Genomic DNA, 18,413 nt, shown 5'->3' with positions numbered 1-18,413 from the left:
CCAACATTGCTGAGTTTGCTGTGTCAGGTTTTGCTTTGACCAACAAATCAGAGCATGGGCTAATGTTGACGTCATAAGGACAAATTAGCTTTGAAGCCAATCAGGTGAAAGAAACTCCCGTTGCTACGTCGCCTTCAGTTGTGCTCGCAAATGTTTGTGAACCCCTTGGACAGATTTGAGTTAGTAAAATTCTGATTGGACAAAAAACAACAACAACACAGAGTTAGTGCGAGCAGTGGACACTAGGTGTCCCTACTGTTGTATCCGACACGTTTACGAGCCGGATATCACGTGACGCCCGACGTGCTAGTCAACGCACTGCACGTTCGAGGACGCGCGCGCCGGTGCAGGCGGGACGTGGTCTTGCAGTCAGACTTGTGTGCGCTGGCCCTTTAAGGGTTGCAAGGATTTGGGAGTGACGCGGATATGAAACCCAGTTGAGTTTATCCTTCTTTCCTTCGCTATGAAAAATATTTGGACGAACTAGACGAACGGCTGTCAGACGGCCCTAATTAGCCAATTATGTTACTGTTTTACGTGACTTGTTGAAGGACGCGAGCGACGCTGCGGAAGCGCGACGACGGGCAGAAAGTGTTCCTCCGCCCGCCTTTGGGGGATTATACTCGGAGAACTTTGGAGAAGTTCTTTGTATTCAGGGCGGTCGAGAGGGCTTGGCCAGCGGGCTCAACATGGACTGGGGCACTGAGCTATGGGTGAGTCACTGCCGAATAAGCAACGCGGCCGGGAGGGCTCTTTGCTCGCTTTTGGGTTGTGTTTCGCTCGCTGCTATTTTTTGCTTTAATTCCTGGGGATGGTGCGTTCACTGTCAACGAGTGGCCAAGTTCGTCCACGTTTGCACGATCACGGGCGTTTTATTACGTACACTAGATGAGAAAACAAAAACTAAATCCGTGTCCGTTTTGGTATATTGGGACTGAGGAGGCCGTGCAGGTTGTCCCTCATGTTATGTCGGAACATCACTTGCAGTGTGATTCCACATGAAAGTTGTCACGTCACCTCTTTCAAATGTTCTACACTTAAAAGCTACTTCGTGCATGCGCCTACATGGTATCCCGCAGGGGTTACGTTGCAGCCACCGGGAATACTGTGTTGTTTCCTTGTTGACACTTGGCTTCCATAGTGATAACACCGCACGCTCAGTTTTATTTTGATTTGAAAACAACCTTTATTTGGACGCGCTTCAACTGTAAATCGCATTTGCGTGCGTTAACCATTTGGTTTCACCATTTTCATTAACAATGGCGGAAGCTTACGTGGTCGTAAATGAATTGTTCAATAATAATTGTAATTCTGGGCTGGTAGACATCCTACTTGCTGCTTTGAGGTTTATGGCACACTAAAACAATTCACAACGGTGATTGTGCACTGTACTGCTTTTGAATGTTTTGAATAAAGTGGAAACTGGCACCACAATCCGGTTGTAAACCATCATGAAACCTTGATTCAATGTACAAAATAAGTTAACTGCCGTACAATGAAACTATCTACTTGTTTTGCGAGAGCTGACAATTAAAAACATAATAAATCAGAATTATTTCCCCCCCTCAACATTATGATTGCGATTTGAAAGGTGATTCTTTTTCAAGGTCTTCTTGACATAGATTTTTGTCACACACACAAGCAAGAAATTAACTTGTGTGACAATAAACAATAGAAGCTTTATTATACATAATTAATTTGGTTTTGTAGGTTAGAGCTTTAACTTGCACTCTATTAGGCGTTGCTATGACAACTTTACAAAATTGTCAGATTGCGACAATAATGCACACAAATATGAATGAATACGTGCTTAACTGTCATACAAGTGTAAAAATAAGTTCACCGCTGTTAGATGCAAAAACGAAACACGTATCGCCTCGAAGTGTATTCATTCAGTCGCTTCTGTGGATTCAGCATGGGTTCAATGCGAATGGCCGTCTGGTTGCCTACCGGCAACAAGTCTGTCGTCGAACCCGTCTTTCATCTTAAGTCATGTGGGTCAATTCACACGGCGTCAACTAAATGGTCATGGCGCTGCTGCTCCTGATTTGTTGGCCTTAGAAAAAAAAGCAGACAAACGAATCTACTGTTCCTTAAAGTGTCTGAACTCCTCTCTCATTTCATCAGTACGATACTAATATTATCCATTCGACATAGAGGATAAAGAACAAATGGGAGTATTGTTCGAATGTCTGTCCTCATGTGTTGCGATCAAAGAAATTGCAATCCGTTGCTTAAATGCTTCAAACATTGCTATTTAGCGTTAGCGGTTAACTCGTCGACTGAAAGGCTCAGCTATGTGGTTGTTTTAATTGCATAAGACGCAATTCCCTTTGTTTCGCGTTTCTTTTGATTGTAAACTTGAACTGGGAGTGGCGATGAAAAGCTCAAAGCCTTTTTGAGGAATTGTTCGCTAATTGCATCACACTGCTGATTATTGTAACATTGAGTCACTGGCACCATACAACTTGTATCTGAATTCTGCGCTCGTAAGTCAGAGCAAAAAAACAAAAACCAAACCCCAGAAATTGACTATCAGTAGAATGATGGCTCGCATCTTGAAAGTAGCGGAGTCATTTAAATTGCAACACTTCTCATGCCCTGTTTCCATTTCCATTTCCTACTCAACAGGGCCTAAAACTGTGACACACATGGCCGCAAAGCACTTAATAGGCACGGTTTCTCTTGCCCTGAGTGCCATGTTGCCACACTTATTTTATTTTATTTTTTTAAATACCATTTTTTCCACACTTAGTCCACAAAGTACATTCTTTCAGCTGGCGGTCACGTAATCGGTTCCGTCAGCATCAACCCGCTGCAGCTATTCGCAGCTTGTTGGACATCGCCACAACGAGTTGAACAATTTCAATTCAATTGTATTTCTCGAGCACTTTCGAACAGCCATTGCTACATACAAAGTGCTGCAATTAAACATATACAATAAACAGTCAAACAAATCGAAAGACGGTAGAAAGCACCGAACAGTAAAACCAAGAACAAAACTAAGTCATGCTGAGTCGAATGCCAAAGAATAAAAGTAGAAGAACAAATGGTAAGCACATACGTGAGTGACTTCATGGAGGCAACTTGCGCATGCACATTCTCTGACAGGCTGAATTGCATTGAAGAGATAAAGACTTGGGAGGCCGCAGCCTCATTTCAGCGGTTTCCCCCCCTCGGGCCACGTTTCCACGTCCCGTTTTCGGTTCTGCTTGCTTGTGCAACAGCCTAATTAGTTTTGCCCTGCTTCGATTGGACGGTGGGAGCGGCAGTGTGAAGAGGACGTTCTTTATGCCACTTATTTGCAGTGTTCTCCGTCACCTGCTATTTTTTGGGGTTGGGGGGGTGGGGGGGTATGGCAATCCATTACAGTGAGTGTCAATTATTTGCGATTAATTTTTTTTTTCATTGATGCTATACATTAGCTTGTCTGGTATTTTGCATTGCGTTTTAGCATTAAGCTAGTCAGCAGTCCTAAATCAGTGACTCCTTAAGCTGCAATATGAGTCGTGTTAGTCATTTTATGCAGAGGATAAAGAATATATGCCAGTGAGTTTGTTATATTATTTGTCGACATGTATTATTGTGTTGTGATTAGCTTGACTTTATTTTAGTGTTATCCTACTGGCTAATATATTTTTAAACTTCAATAGCAATAGTCAGTATGTAGAGTTTGAGGTTTCCTGATGGCAAAAATCAATTCACTACATTGATCGGCAACAGGAAAACTGGTTTTGAAGAACGACTCGGAAGTGAACCGGCGTCATCGAATGCATTGCGTTCCACCGTGGAGGTTTCCCCCATCACCGGTTCTATGAATTGTTTACCTCGACAGTCACTTGTCTGGCATCTGTCCACTGATCTCACTTAATCCCGCTGCTATTTAAAGGCGTGCGGTGTGCAAAACCAGTGCGGCCGCTCGCGCTAACATACTCCTGAGCGCTAAGAGGGCCTTTAGCAGGGGGGGATGGATACAGAGCGTCACGTCTTGTTCAGCCCTCAGGCGACTTGCGAGTTAATTGTCACGCTAATAGTTTTGTACTTGAGCAATCACAATAACAATCAATGCTAAGTCACGTGATTGAGGATCGATATGGGTTTGCTGCCCTCCGTCAATGAACTCTGAGTGACCTCATCGATTGGGCGAAACTTTTGTCGTCTCGCTATACAGCACTCTCAAGTGTGTCTCCTTCTTTGCATTGGCTTTTATTGTAATAAGATAAGATAACCTTTATTTGTCCCACGCTGGGGGAATTTGTGGGCAAATATGACTTTGCAACGAATTTATGTTGTGCTTTCTCTTGGAAGTTATATTTCACGTTGCGTTTCGGTAGTTGAATAAATGCTAAGTTTTGAAATCAGTCAATAATTGTGTTTCATTTCAATAATCATGAAAAATAATTAGTAGTTTTTTCAACATTGCCCAGCGCTAAATACAATTTTCCTTGTCACATTTTTTTGAAGTGGAACACATCAATGGCATTTCCATCCATTTCAATGTGGACTGATGATTTGCAACAAGTGGTTTAAAGTAAAGCTGCGCAGTATTATGTTTGTAATGGCAGAATTTTTTTGACACCTGTAAATTGGCAGATCGACTGTCCCTCAAAACCACATCCTTGAACCGGCTCCTGAATATGCTGTGAAATGTGTTGAAAAGCTCGAGCTTTCAGTTCAAAATATCAAGTTGTGACACACAATCATGTGGCCCTGTTGTCCAGAAATGTTTCAGACAACATAATTACTTGGACAATGAATAAATCGCACCACGTGTTGATATTTCATGCTGATAGCTTCGGGCGGACCGGTCAGCTGACACAAAAATTTTGCGCATTACGGATCATCCGCACGAGTAGCCGCCTTTTATTTTTACCGTTTTAATTTTAAGACCTCTCAGTAAAGCAGTACTCTTCCGTAGCGTGGTGCGGGATTACCTCATTGGGGCGTTTTGAACAAATGTCACGGCCAGTCAGATGACCTTTTTGTTTTTAACGCCAATCTTTAACCTTTTACTCTGTTCTGTAATTAGTCAAAATGTCATCTGCGGAAGGGTGGAGAAGGGCTTGGCCTAACTTGTCAGCCCCCCCACTCCGTTATTCAGTTTCCCGCCCACCTTCTCAATCCAATCACGCAGCCCAAATGAAGCCTGGAGGGCATCGGCGATCTCGTCACCCACTCATGATCGGCTTGTCAGAGCGTGCCATCTTTGATGATGGAACTCCATTTCCACCGGGCAGAGAGTGTCAAGCTGAAGTGAAACGCAGCCTTATTTTAGGCTACATTTGTCAACAATTTGTTGTTGTCATGCGTCATAAATGGCCGCATTCAATGAGCATCGGCCTCATCACCGTAATGTGATCACAATATAATCCGATGAGTTTACAAAGGTCACGTTGAGCGTCTTGGTTGTGTTATTGTGGAACCGGATGCACCTCGGGTAATGACCAGTTGCGGCTCAACGTGCTTTTTGGAGGCTGGGCCATGTTTGGGTCGTGACCTGAGGCCTGAGCGACTGTGATGTCATTTTCAGTCGACAGCAAGAGGCAAAATGGCCGCCCCCCTGAGCTGCACCAAAAAAAGGGCTGGTTTTACTGCTTAACTCATATTCCACCAATACAATTTGAATCAGAAGGTCGTGTTTGGACAAGTAGGGTTGCGTAAAACTTATTCTAGTAAAGAAAACTTTTGTTTTTTTCTTTTTTTAAAAGCATTTTAAAATTCGAGCAAAGAGTTCGTGGCGCTTCCATGTAATATGAAAAGCTAAAAGAATAAATAGCTCCCGAAGGTTTTCTTCAGTAAATCAAGTTTTCCAGTGCTGAAATATTACTGAAAAATGTTCAACAAAAATGTTATCAAATGACATCAATAAAATGAATTAAAAAAACCCCATTTTCCCCAAAATTAACCCAGTTTTAAATTGATCTCTTATCAGCTTTAAGATTTTTAAAAAAGGCTGATGCCTGAAACTCCAGGAATTTTTTTTAACTACCTTTTTTGCTGTAGTAGCACACATTTTTATCATTATACGAGAATGTACATTATAATAACGATATCTACATTGAGCAGTTAATTATGTTTGTATTATTCTGACATTAACGTCCAGGCCTTTCCCTCCCTCACATGATTCTCGTGTGTCCTCGCGACTTGGGCGGTGTCCATGTTATCGAGGTTGCAAGTGACCAAAAATGGTTGCTTTCTCTATAAATGGCAACTATTTGGACATTTGGGAATGCTGCCGTTGAAACGGACGCGAGGATGTGCCCGAATGAGTTTGGCTCAACATGTGGCCACGAACCTGCAAATTGCAGCAGACTTTGCAACACGTCGGTAAATTTTCTGAAGGGGATCTGATACAAGGAGTTTATTGGCGCTTTTAACTGTAACAACGCTACTTTGCTACACGCGGCGGGAATGTCTACCATGCGACATGAAAGCAAGATTCTTGACGGCATTCCAGCCGGCGCAGCATAATCTCAACATGATTCACATCCTGCAGCGTCTTCTTTTTTCCCTAATCGGTCCCTGGTGCTCTATATTTAAATTATTATTTTTATTTTATTTTTAAGGACCGATGTGACGTCATCGAGAAGCACACGCACTCCGGGATAGAGCTGGTGGAGAAGTATGTGAAATTTGTGAAGGAGAGAACAGAGATCGAGCAGAACTATGCCAAGCAGCTGAGGTGGGCCTTGTCCTTCTTCTAAATCATTGGTTCTAAGTGTGTGTGTGTGTGTGTGTGTGTGTGTGTTCACATCTGAAAGGGCTGTTTATGGCATGTTTGTCTAGTCTCATGACTCTTATCGGAACACACTGGCCTCATTCTCCAGCTGCAGTCCCACTGCTCCCTCCTTGTGCTCGCTGCTCCCACTCGCTGAGGAAGTGGGAGCAGACGGGCACATGACACGCAGGATATGGTCGGAGGAAGAGCAGCAAGAGCTGCAGGAAGAGGACTTTTTTTAAAAAATAGTATACCGTGGTTGTTGTGGGCAGTTGATGAGTTTCTGCATGATGTCATGCGACTTTTACTTTCATTGACCCCAAATGTCCAAGGCACTGTAAATGCAAATGTTGCATAATTGGACAGAAGTATTGAAGCACATCTCAGTGGTTTTGAGTAGGTGGCCTGTGTCCCCTTTGAAAATGTTCAGAGTGCAAGACAATTGATAAGAAATAATGTGATAGAAAAAAACCTGTTAAGATTTCTTCACATTGTTGTTGTTTTTTTTAATGTGCTTTTATTTCTTTTCTCAGGAACCTTTCAAAGAAATTTAATCTAAAACGCATCGGCAAAGATGAGCCAGACGGCAGGTGAGCGGAAAAAAAAAAAAAACAAAAGTCCATTTTGAATGTCACATACTCAGCGGTCCAACAATCTTATTCCACTAAAATTGTAAAATAGTATGACAGTACTTTCCGGACTATAAGTCGCTCCTGAGTATAAGTTGCACCAGCCAAAAATGAATAATAAAGAAGAAAAAAAACATATACAAGTTGCACTGGAGTAAAAGTCGCATTTTGGGGGGAAATGTATTTGATAAAATCCAATACCCAAGAACATGCATGCCATCTTGAAAGGCAAATTAAAATTAAAATAAAATAGAAAACAACATGCTGAATAGTGTACAATATGCTAACCTTACATGACGCATCAACAACAAATTGAGAACGTGCCTGGTATGTTCAAGTAACATATTACGAGTTATTCAGATAACTATAGCATAAAGAACATGCTAACAAGTTCACCAAACCATCAATGTCACTCCAAATCTCTAAATCCAATGAAATCTTCATCCTTCGTGTCACTTTAAAACAAGTCCACCAACTCCGGAGGTAGAAGATGCAGCGCTTCCACTTCTACATCGCTTACATCAGACTCGTCGTGGTTTTATCAACACAGGTGTAGAGCGGCCTCTTGTGGTTAAATCTGAAAATAACATGTGAAATGACAATCATGTGTTAATAATTTCACATATAAATCGCTCCAGAGTATAAGTTGAACCCCCGGCCAAACTATGAAAAAAAAGTGTGACTTATAGTCCGGAAAATACGGTAATTATTAATGCACTTTGTGGATTGCAAATTTGTGGACACACACACACACACACACACACGTTGATATAGAGTATGTCCTATATAACTTTAACTTGCTGTCATGAGTTTGAACGTGGAACAAAACCATCGCAAAACTCTTTCACGGCTTCCCTTTGAGCGTGTGCACCGCGTTCTCTTATCTCAAACCGCCCTGGCCGTGTTCCTGATCCCCCATTTCCTCCCCGCAACGGTCAGGCTCACCAGCTACCAGTCGTTTATGGACATCTTGAACGAGATGAACGACTACGCGGGCCAGAGGGAGCTGGTGGCCGAGAACATGCTGATGAACATTTGCGCCGACCTCACCAAGTACCTGCAGGAGCTCAAGCAGGAGCGCAAGTCGGTGAGCTGAGAAAAGGCGGCCTGCGCGAATCCGAGTCGCTTCAACGTAGGCGCGTTAGCGACACCTTGTGGTCGTCTTCATGATGTTCGGCGTGAGAGGCGAGCGTGTGTTCGGGGTCTTGTCTTGTGCTCAAAAGGTCATTTTGGCGATCAAATACGAAATAGGGCCTCTGGGAAGTGCGGCTTGCAGGATATGTGGACAAAAGTATTGGGACACACCTCCTCATTGATTCATGAAGCAATCAAAGTGATTGATTTAATTCGTTAGTTTCCTCCGTGAGTGGGTTGTACAATTATTGACAATAGAATTTTTAGGAGGAACTAGAACATATTTTTATTATTATTTTTTTTATTGAGAAGGTTAACTTCCCGTAGATGTGTTCCAAGACTTAAGCAACCCCACGGCACGTAGATAGCCGGTGCGGTTGACGTGCGTCATTCTGGAGGTTCATTGAAGCCAAACTGGATGTGCAGTGACGTGGCGTCTCTCGTCGCGGAGTCATTCCTTGGCTCCCGTCTCATTGGATTATCATACGTGACAGCAGACGAGACGTCTCAGGCAGACACGTTGGCATGTGTCCCTTTTTCCATATTTATTTATTTATTTTCCCGCCGTGTTGTCACTATTTACCCCGCGCTTACCCGCGACCGTCTCCCCCTCCTGTCACATGAACACTCCCCTCCCACCCCCGCAACCCCCAATCCTTCCTTCCCACCTCGCTGATTCTATTTTTTTATAACTCTCTGCAGTATCTGATGGAGGCCAAGAAGGCCCAGCAGGCATTGGAGAGCACCAACAAGCAACTCGAAACTGTAAGTGTGATCTTGGGTCGTCTACGCATGAATGGGAGGTGTAAAATTGAACCCACAGTCGAATGACGTGACGTCCCGAAGGCGATCAAGAAAGTTAATAACCCCTAAAAGTATAAGATTTTTTTTTAAATTCTCTTAATATTTACAGTTGATATGAAACACCTTGTATGTTTGTGAAAAATGTAGATTTAAAAAAAACGATTTGATTAAAAACAAATCACATTCGAATTGAATGCAGCCGGTTCCGTTGACCTTTGAAACATAACATGAGGATTAAAAAGGAAAAAAAAGTACCGTATTTACCACACTAAAAGGCGCACTGGATTATGAGGCGCACCTTCAATAAATTGCCTACTGTATTTTGTAATTTTTTTTCATACATTGGGCACACCGCTTTATAAGATGCAATCTACAATGCCTCCACTAGATGGAGTTACGCTCAAGGAAACGGCGCATTATAAGACACAAAGCCTCAGTCCATATGATGTCCTTTCAAAAAAAAAAAAGTAAATCACAGTCTTCACTCCAGTCCGTACGTTTTTGAATCAAACGTGCTCGCGTCACGAACGTTCTTCCTACTCCGTGCTTTCCGTCTTTCCAGAGTAAAAAGCGCTTTGAGCGGGAGTGGCGAGAGGCAGAGCGTGCGGCGCAGAGCGCGGAAAAGACGGATCAGGACATCAATGCCACCAAGGCGGATGTAGAAAAGGTGAAAACTAAGGAGGGTGGGGGTTGATTTAGGCGCCATGAATTGAATGTCCATTCTCAGGTTATCTGTGTCTTTCTTTGTGTCCGCTCTCGGAAAAGGCCAAGCAACAAGCTCACATGCGAGCGCACACCGCCGAGGAGTGCAAGAACGATTACGCCGCTCAGCTTCAAAAGTTCAACAAGGAACAGAAGCAGTTCTATTTCACCGACATGCCGCTCATCTTTAATGTAAGTCATTTGGAATATGCGCAACAGTCAGTGTGGTATTCATCTCACAAAAGATGTCGATTGGAGTCAATATGCAGTAAAACCGCACGCGTACATTAGAAAATGCAAGAACTGGACGAGCGGCGGATGCGGAAGTTGGCGCAGGGCTACATCTTGTTCTCGGACACAGAGAAGCAGGTGATGCCCATCATCGGCAAGTGCCTGGATGGCATCACCAAAGCCGGCACGAACGTCAATGAGAAAAATGTGAGTCGCTTACGCTTTGTATTGATTCGAAACAAGCGCCGTAGAATTACAGCCGATTGTCTCTCGCACGACACGTTTTCAGGACACCTTGGTGGTCATCGAGCAGAACAAGTCGGGTTTTGAGCGTCCGAGCGATGCGGAATTCGAGGACTACAGCCAAGGCATCAATCGAGCATCGTCAGACAGTAGTCTGGGGACGCCCAAGGCCTCCATTGACCTTTTGGGCAAGAACCGAGGCAAAAACTTTTGGCTTTTCAGCAAAAAGTCGAAGGTAAGATTTTGCATGTCATCGTTGCGTGACGTGATCATCCATTTATTGCAGTGTGGTCATGACTTGGGTAGGAATTGCGCTTTTGCTCTGTTTTCGAATGGAACTCCAGAAAAAAAAAGAGATTTGCTCCGATATTCTAATTTATCGAGATGCACCTGTAGTTACGCAACAGGAATGCAGTCGCACAGCAATCAACTAGCGGGTGGCTCCATGCATGGCGGGCCGAACCAGGACGGACCTTAAACTCCCTCTAAAGCTCCTCAGCATGCATCTTGAATTATTTTTGTTTGTCATTATACCCTAGTGCACCCCATAGAGTGTTTCTAGAACACCCCCCTGCATGAGTGAGCCCCCCCACCCCACCCCTCACCCCTTTCAAACCCATCCTCCCTGCTCACGGGTCATCCGGCAGTCAAGCGTTGTGCTGCGCTTGTGCTTTCAGCAGCGAACAACATTGAAGTTTTTCCCCTCCACAGGCATCCACAAATACACTGCTTCCATTATCCTTGTGGCTACAATCGCAAGCATTGTGAGGACAAGCCGCAATGTTATTTGCCCGGTCAGTAAAACGGGAATCAGGGTCAATTGCCACTTTTGAGTTGCAGCCGGCAAGTGCCAAAAGCACACTTTTTGTTGTTCGTAGAGCTTGTATAAGCTACATTTGCCACCAAACATAAAAAAATAAAAATTACAAAAAAAAAAACAAAAAACCCACATGGTACAAATTTGGTGCAGGTTGAACAATTTATCTTCAGCCTCCACTCTTCCCTTGCATCCGGACCGACAGACTGTACGGGAGTTGGTGCCGACGCTGTAATGGGCATGACTGCCACCTTCAGCAGTGGAGTGGAACGGCATCACGGTGCAGGCATTTTCTTAATTCTCAGCAAAGAGCCACGAGCAGTCGCTCAGTCCTAAAAGGTGTTCAGCCGGTCACATGAGTAGTCAACCCCCCCCCCCCCCCCCCTTCCTCCTTGCCTTCCATTCATAACATTAAATGACACCCCCCCTCCCCCCGTCTCTATTCCTTGTTTTGCTTGTTCAACGCCGCTCTCCCCCTCAGCATGTCTTCCCGGACTGTGCTCGGCCGTGCGTGTGTGCGCGTGTGTGTGTGTCATCAGTCATGCTGTCCCAATCAGGCCCCACGGCCTGATGAATAGCGGGCTCCCTTGAAGGGACTTGGAGCCCTGAGAGCACCAACCCCTCCTCTCCTGTTCGTAGTCTCGAGGTGAACGGGTACTCCACTTCAAGCGTTTGAATTCTTAGACTCTCAGAGGCCTCTTTTAGGTTTTTCGATTTAGATGGAGACTAAATGGCGTCCTGTGTTGATCAAATGTAAACCCATGTTCAACACGCACGCCTTTTTAGTTCCTCGGACTAGTTCTTATCTTTCAATTTGACGGCTATTGATTGATTTTATGCGATTCATATTCTGACAGAACGTGGCTGTTCATATTGGAAATGCTGCCACCTGGGAGAGAATCATGAGTCAACTAAACTGGAGAGATGATACTGTAGTGCAGGGCTGCAACTAATGATTTTTTTTTTTTGCTGAATTGGATGATTAAAAAAACATTTAAAAAAATGTATATCCCTTTATTGGTTAAAAAAAACAGGACTTTATTTCAGATTGACAGTGCAGAAAATGCGCAAACAGATGAATTCAGCTTGTCGGGAAATGGGTAAAAATGCTGTTCATTGTTTTCCAAAATAAAAGAGGGGTTTTGCAAATGATTTCTTTTGATTCAACACTTAGATAATCTGCTGACGTGGAGCACGATAGAAATCAGGTAGTAGTTACTGTTGAGAGGCTGACATTCCAAGGATCCAAACGAATGATCAATTAATTTGATCATCAATACTGATGGATTAAGTGTATAAATATACACCAAACACGAGGCACTGTATCGTGCCTTCCCAGTGAACTTAATGTGAAATGAGCAAAATAAAAAATATAATCTGACCAAATGGAGATGAATTCAGCCTCTGGTGGTAACTGTGTGTAACTGCAAGTGTTGGACTGCTGCTTCTGCTTCGTTGGGGTGCTGCTTGCTTTCCTGTTCTTTTTTTTTATTTTATTTTTTAAAATTTCAATATGTGTATGGAGCCCAAAAGGGCCCCCCTGCGTGCCTGCGTGTGTTTGCTGTCATGTTGTCGGGGCTCAATGTTGTCTTCTGGCTTTGTGTTGTGCTTCCAAGTTGTTGACCGTGTCTTTTTCTTTCTCTTGTCATCCTTGTTTGTCTTTTTGTCCCCCCCACCCCACCCCCCTCCCTCCTCCCACCCCCTTTTGCCTCTGCCTCCTTCCTGCTGTACATCGACCCCGCCTGCCTCATGCTGTTCCCCTCCGGCTTCTTTCCAGCTCTCTCCTTCCACGCTCCCACCTTTCCTCACCCCTCCCGCCCCCTCGCCCGTTAATGGACCCCCGTCCCCCAAGTTTGGCCGGGACCCCCTGTCGTACTGTTTGAAGGAGATCAATAAGACAGTCAAACCCAGAATCTCGTCCTTCCGCACACTCAGGAGATCGGTGAGTCCCTCCCGAAAGGAGAGCCACCTTAAAGCGCCGCTTTAGTTGAGTTGGAGGACTTTTCATGCTTTTGTTTGAATGTGTGTCGTGTGTGGAAAATGGAATGTTATTCGCATCACAAACGTCATTTGCCGAGGGTCACCACCTCTTTTGACAAGAACTAAATATGCGTTCCAATACATATTCTGCTTCCTTCCCCTTCAGAGGTTCACGCCCCAGAGGATTCCGGTAATATGGAGCGCAATTCATGGCGCGGGTTGTGCGAAGCGGGTGACTCGAAGCGGCCACTTTCCCCATGCAAATGCTCATTTAATTATGATTTTTAAAAAAACAAACTAATCTGACTCTCAACTGCTCGAGGGCAAACCACTGCAGCTGCTATGCTGTTATTTATTTTTTTGCATTGAAAAGGTGGTCGCTTGTTGGTGGATGAGAGGAGACATAGTTGGTCACGCTCAAAGGAAATTGTGCCTTTTTTTTTTCACCGAGAAACATGACAAAGGAGTGTTAGGGCCACACTGGCTACGGGGGAGAGGAAAAAAATTCAACACTCCTAATGCTGCAGGAACAATGTTGAGGAAAAAGTCATGTAATTCCAGGATAAAAGTTGCAATTTAATGAGAGACAGAGAGAAAAAAAATGGCAACGTACAATGTCAGTCTTCACTGCTGTATCCTTTTCAATCTGTGGCTTTAGTCTAATAATCTGACAACTTCAAGATGGCGTCTGTCATCCTGGCTTTTTCTTTCCCCCCCCCCTGCGGTATTATTTTGTCAGTGTGGCCCAATTAACTCTTTGAGTCGAGGGTAACAAAGGCAGCAATTAAAAGAGTGTCACGCAATCGTGGTGGGGGGGGGGTGACTTTGGGCTTCAGCTCACTATTGAGCATGACAAGAAAATATTCCTGATGACTTTGAATTCTGTTCCCAAAGAAAAGCAAACGAGTATTAGGGCCACACTGTAAATAAACAAAAAAACATTCTTGCCTCGGTTTAAGTTGTACCTTCATGAGAATACGGCGAAATATTTATGAACAATTAAAAATATATATTTTTACGGTGAAAGTAATTTTACAAGAAAATGTCCTTTATTCTTCACCACCATCAATATATATTTTTAAAAACTGTTATTTTGTCTTTTTTTTTCCAGTGTGACTCTAACCCGTGACCAACTGTGACTAAACAATTTTTTTTTTTTTTTTTTTTTTTAACGGGGCAAAGTGAGCTGAACTCAAATGCGAGACTTGGTGTTTGTCCCCCCCCCCCTTCTTTCTTTTGGGGCTTGTTTTTTTCCGTACATTTCTGCGGCCTTCAAGTCGATTTTCCTGTGACCTTTTCGCAGCCCGCGGTCACCGAGGACTTCACCCACCTCCCTCCGGAGCAGCGCAGGAAGAAGCTGCACGAGAAACTGGAGGAAACCGGCCGAAAGTTGCAGAAGGAAATAGATCAGAGGTTCGTGCGTGCGTGTCCCATTCATCTCCATTAGAGCCTCCCTGGTGGCTCGAAGTGGACGGAGTATTCGCGAAGTCGAGACACAATGGCATTGTGTGAGTGAAACTCCAAAAATTCTCTCTCTCTCTCTCTCTCTGGCTGTCAGTGAGGCCCTGGGAAAGATGAAGAGTGTTTATGAGAAAAATCCAGATCTGGGAGACGCCGCCAGCCTCGCGCCCCAAATCAATCAAACGAATCTGAATATCGAACGCCTCAGGGGGGAGCAAAACAAGTATGAGGTAATGCTGATTTCCGGGCTTTTATTATTTCTTTTGCCCAGTAATAGGTCGAGCGGCCGCGCCGTGAATTATTCATTTGACCATGAAGTATTTGGGAGTAGGGCACTGAGAGATGAAATGAAGCCTTTTTATCTGAAGGGAGCAAGCGCTAAATAGTTCACCCGCAGGAGGTTAAGATTAAGATATCCTTTATTTGTCCCGCAATGGGGAACTTACAATCAGAATTCAGAAAGGAAAAACGCTGGGTAGGGAGAGGGAAAAAAAACTATCCTCTTCCGGGGATAATTTAAGTCCAGGATAAAAAAAAAAGACCCGAGCACATGAATAAGCATATGACAGTTACAACAAGTCACAAGACATAACATTTATAAGGGGGAGGATGAATGGGAAAGGGGGGGGGGGGTTAGTAGCGCTCCACGGCCATTCCGTGATCATGGCGACGTTACAAATCAACTTGTTAACGGCACTCCTTGTCTAATGTATAAGTGCCTTTTTTAATGCTCTAAAATAAAAAACGGAAATTAAATGACTGTGTGATTGAGTAATGAAATGCCACACCTCAAATAAATGCCTCCTCGGTGTTTAAAGAGAGAGTGATGCAGCCCAGTACAATACAGATTAATGCATCGTATACCAAAAAAAAAAAATCTCGCTCAAAAGATCATCCATTTTATTGAGACTTCAGACGTAATTACGTTTAATGCATCCCTTTTGTTTTGTTTTAGATTGAAGGCAGAAAATAATGAAGCCCATTCAATTTCTATTTGCCTAAAACGTGCAGTTACTCCAATATTCGTATGTTGTTAATGTCCAGTGATGTCAGAATATGTTATATCATTAAAAAAAAAAAAAGTATCCTCTGAGAACCATACTATTCCATTTTCCAGACGTGGCTGGCTGATGCAGGAGGTCGAGGCGACACCCCACGATACAAATCGCACTCCTTCAACAACAGCGACACTCACGAACCGCTCAGGTGACTCGCATCTTCCTCACATCGCTGTTTTTCCCCCATTGCTATTTCTCTTACACACCCGTGTCGTTGTGGGTGTGTGTGCGTGTTTTTTCCGCAGCCCGGATGGAGCTCACTCCGACGGAAGCACGCCCGACGCCGCCTCCCATGCCATCTACGCCGAGTTTGATGATGACTTTGAGGATGAGGAACTGGCGGCGCCTATTGGGAACTGCACCGCCATGTATAACTTTCCCGGTATGTGGCTGGCGTTGGGCTTTGCTTACCCGGTGGTCGACTGGTTAGCGCCTACTTACCCAAAGACAGCTGGGATAGGGTTCGGCGCCTCCCGCGACCCTTGTGAGGATAAGCAGATCAGAAAACGGATGGATGGATGGAAATATTAAAAAAATATTTTTTAAACTAAATTGATTAATTATATTTTTATATATATATATATATATAATTAAATCACGCTAACGATTATTTAATTAAATAAATAAATGAATACAATTAAAAAATTATATTGAACTGTGTAGAGTTCTTTTCTGAAACATTTTGTGCGATGAAACAGTCCCCCCACACACACAATTTTGTTGCTGTAGACTGCAAATTTATTATCTCTTGGCATACCGGTTAGGGATGGGCGAGACCTGGTGTCGGCCAATAGCGGCCTTATTTCAAGGTATGGATCCTCGTGAAGGGGGCCGATATCAGCCACACCCCGACCCCCCCAACGAAATCTGCAATTTTTTTGTTGATTTTTAAAAGAATATCAAATGATTAAATCTCGGATAACAAGCTTCCCAATAGGCTCGGTATTAGGGCAACATGGCCTTGACATCCTGTCAAACGTCAGACTTTCATAATAAAAGACGACTAGCATAAGAAGAGTTGCACCAATTATTCAATAATAATAAATAGAAACAATTGTCGTTAAAAAAAATCTGTACATTTATAAATGAATAACCTTGACGGAAATACATGAAAGAAATTTGGTGAGCTGAACAGTATTGCAGTAGGGGTGCAATCATTTTTCAATCAATGCAATATTGTTGCTACGTTTGCAGGCGCCAGCGAAGGCACCATCGCCATGCAGGAAGGAGAGGTGCTGGCCGTGGTGGAGGAAGACAAAGGCGACGGTTGGACACGCGTCCGCAGGAGCAACGGGGACGAAGGCTACATCCCGACGTCTTACGTCTCCATCTCGCTCCATAAATGACACGCCACATGTATGCGAAAGCAAAACGAAGAGGAAAAAAAACAAAAAAGAAAGAAAAAAAAACTAATAGGCAGTTCATCCCTATGGGGAGCCTTCACGAACATGCAACAGCGCTGATGGGCAGGACCAGAAAGCGGATCGAGGAAGTCGGGGGGGATGTGGTTGGCTTTTAGAAGTGTAGTCCCAAATTAGCAAAAGCACGGTGCTAACAATGTGTTCCACACGGTTTGCCACTTAGGAAAAACACGCAGCGATTGTTTTTCTGTTGACTTCTCAGCGTCTCGGTACAAGAACACGCCTTGACACATTGGCTTCGAATTGAATATTGGACCTCTTTATTGTGTGAGAAGAGAACGGAGTGACCCCTAGTGTTGTTTTCATTTGTTGGCTGACAGCAGACCATCGCGGACGAATGGCCGTCGTCCAACCTGAAAAGCAAGGACATCGTAGTTCCCTTTGCTGTGTTTTTCTACTACATGTAATTTATTACAGTTGTTTATGTACTTTAATGTTCCGCTTTATAGTAGAATTTTTTTTTAATGACCTTGCACACATAGCGGACAATGTAGTCACAAAAGGGAGCGCAAGCAGTGACTATTGTATTTATGTAAGATACACTTCAGAAGCAGCATGACCACTATTGTCTTATTTAACCTTTCAAGTTAAGATTTTTTTTTAAAAATAGCGTGATAGACGAGTAAAAGACGCTAATTATTGTTAGTGCGTTGCTCTTAATTGTCTTCATACATTCTTTTAGTTGGTTTTAAGCTAAATTTTGGCGGAAGCATTTGTCTTGGGTGCCTTTCAGGTAAGAATCATCATCGGCATTATTGTTTTGCGTGTCTATATTCACAATTTTTGCATTAAAGATATCCTCTTGGTTCGGAACGAAATAAATCTGAAGCACATTTCAAAGTTAAATGTGTCGTTCATACTCTTACGTCGTAATTGATATTAATGTCACATAATATTAGGTATACATGTAAAAATATTTCTCATAATATTGTTTAAGTAATTTTGCGCTGTGCTGTATTAAAATAAGTAACCCATATTCATAGTGGAGGCGATTTGAAAGCTCTCACTAGATGGCACTGTTGTATCTTTCCACAGTAAGGCATGCTATATATCTGTCCTAGCATTTTTTTCCCCACACACAGGCCGTGCATTTGCATAGCTCATTAGGATCGCACAGCCTTTGAAAAAATAATTATGATTAGAATTTTCTTCGATATGATGCTGGGGCTCTCATTAGCAGCCAGAAGAGCATAACTGCCGGGTGAATGAATGGAC

General features: G+C 43.5%; 1 protein-coding gene across 4 annotated transcripts; it reads left to right on the top strand.

Moving 5' to 3' along the window:
- Positions 1-344: 344 nt before the first annotated feature.
- trip10a (thyroid hormone receptor interactor 10a) lies at positions 345-18,044 on the top strand. Of its 4 annotated transcripts, XM_052049817.1 has the most exons (16): positions 345-713; positions 6,567-6,682; positions 7,252-7,308; positions 8,287-8,434; positions 9,184-9,246; positions 9,848-9,952; positions 10,051-10,179; positions 10,279-10,425; positions 10,508-10,696; positions 13,056-13,220; positions 13,425-13,448; positions 14,562-14,671; positions 14,817-14,949; positions 15,837-15,925; positions 16,023-16,159; positions 16,972-18,044. In XM_052049817.1, the coding sequence occupies exons 1-16, from the start codon at positions 690-692 to the stop codon at positions 17,121-17,123; spliced, it is 1,788 nt and encodes a 595-aa protein (XP_051905777.1). In that variant the 5' UTR covers positions 345-689; the 3' UTR covers positions 17,124-18,044. The 4 variants fall into 4 exon arrangements, with proteins under 4 accessions (XP_051905777.1, XP_051905778.1, XP_051905780.1 ...); XM_052049818.1 differs by lacking the exon at positions 13,425-13,448; XM_052049820.1 differs by lacking the exon at positions 13,056-13,220 and having other exon boundaries at positions 346-713.
- Positions 18,045-18,413: the final 369 nt, after the last annotated feature.

The sequence above is a fragment of the Hippocampus zosterae genome, chromosome 17 (assembly GCF_025434085.1).
Source record: "Hippocampus zosterae strain Florida chromosome 17, ASM2543408v3, whole genome shotgun sequence".
Taxonomy (NCBI): domain Eukaryota; kingdom Metazoa; phylum Chordata; class Actinopteri; order Syngnathiformes; family Syngnathidae; genus Hippocampus; species Hippocampus zosterae.
This window is presented reverse-complemented; position numbering and strand designations above follow the sequence as displayed.

Excerpts from the sequence above, each read along its gene's own strand:
- trip10a (XM_052049817.1), top strand. The coding sequence starts at position 690 with ATGGACTGGGGCACTGAGCTATGG. Across the intron at positions 8,435-9,183 it reads TCAAGCAGGAGCGCAAGTCG|TATCTGATGGAGGCCAAGAA; the intron begins GTGAGCTGAGAA and ends AACTCTCTGCAG. Across the intron at positions 13,221-13,424 it reads TCCGCACACTCAGGAGATCG|AGGTTCACGCCCCAGAGGAT; the intron begins GTGAGTCCCTCC and ends CTTCCCCTTCAG.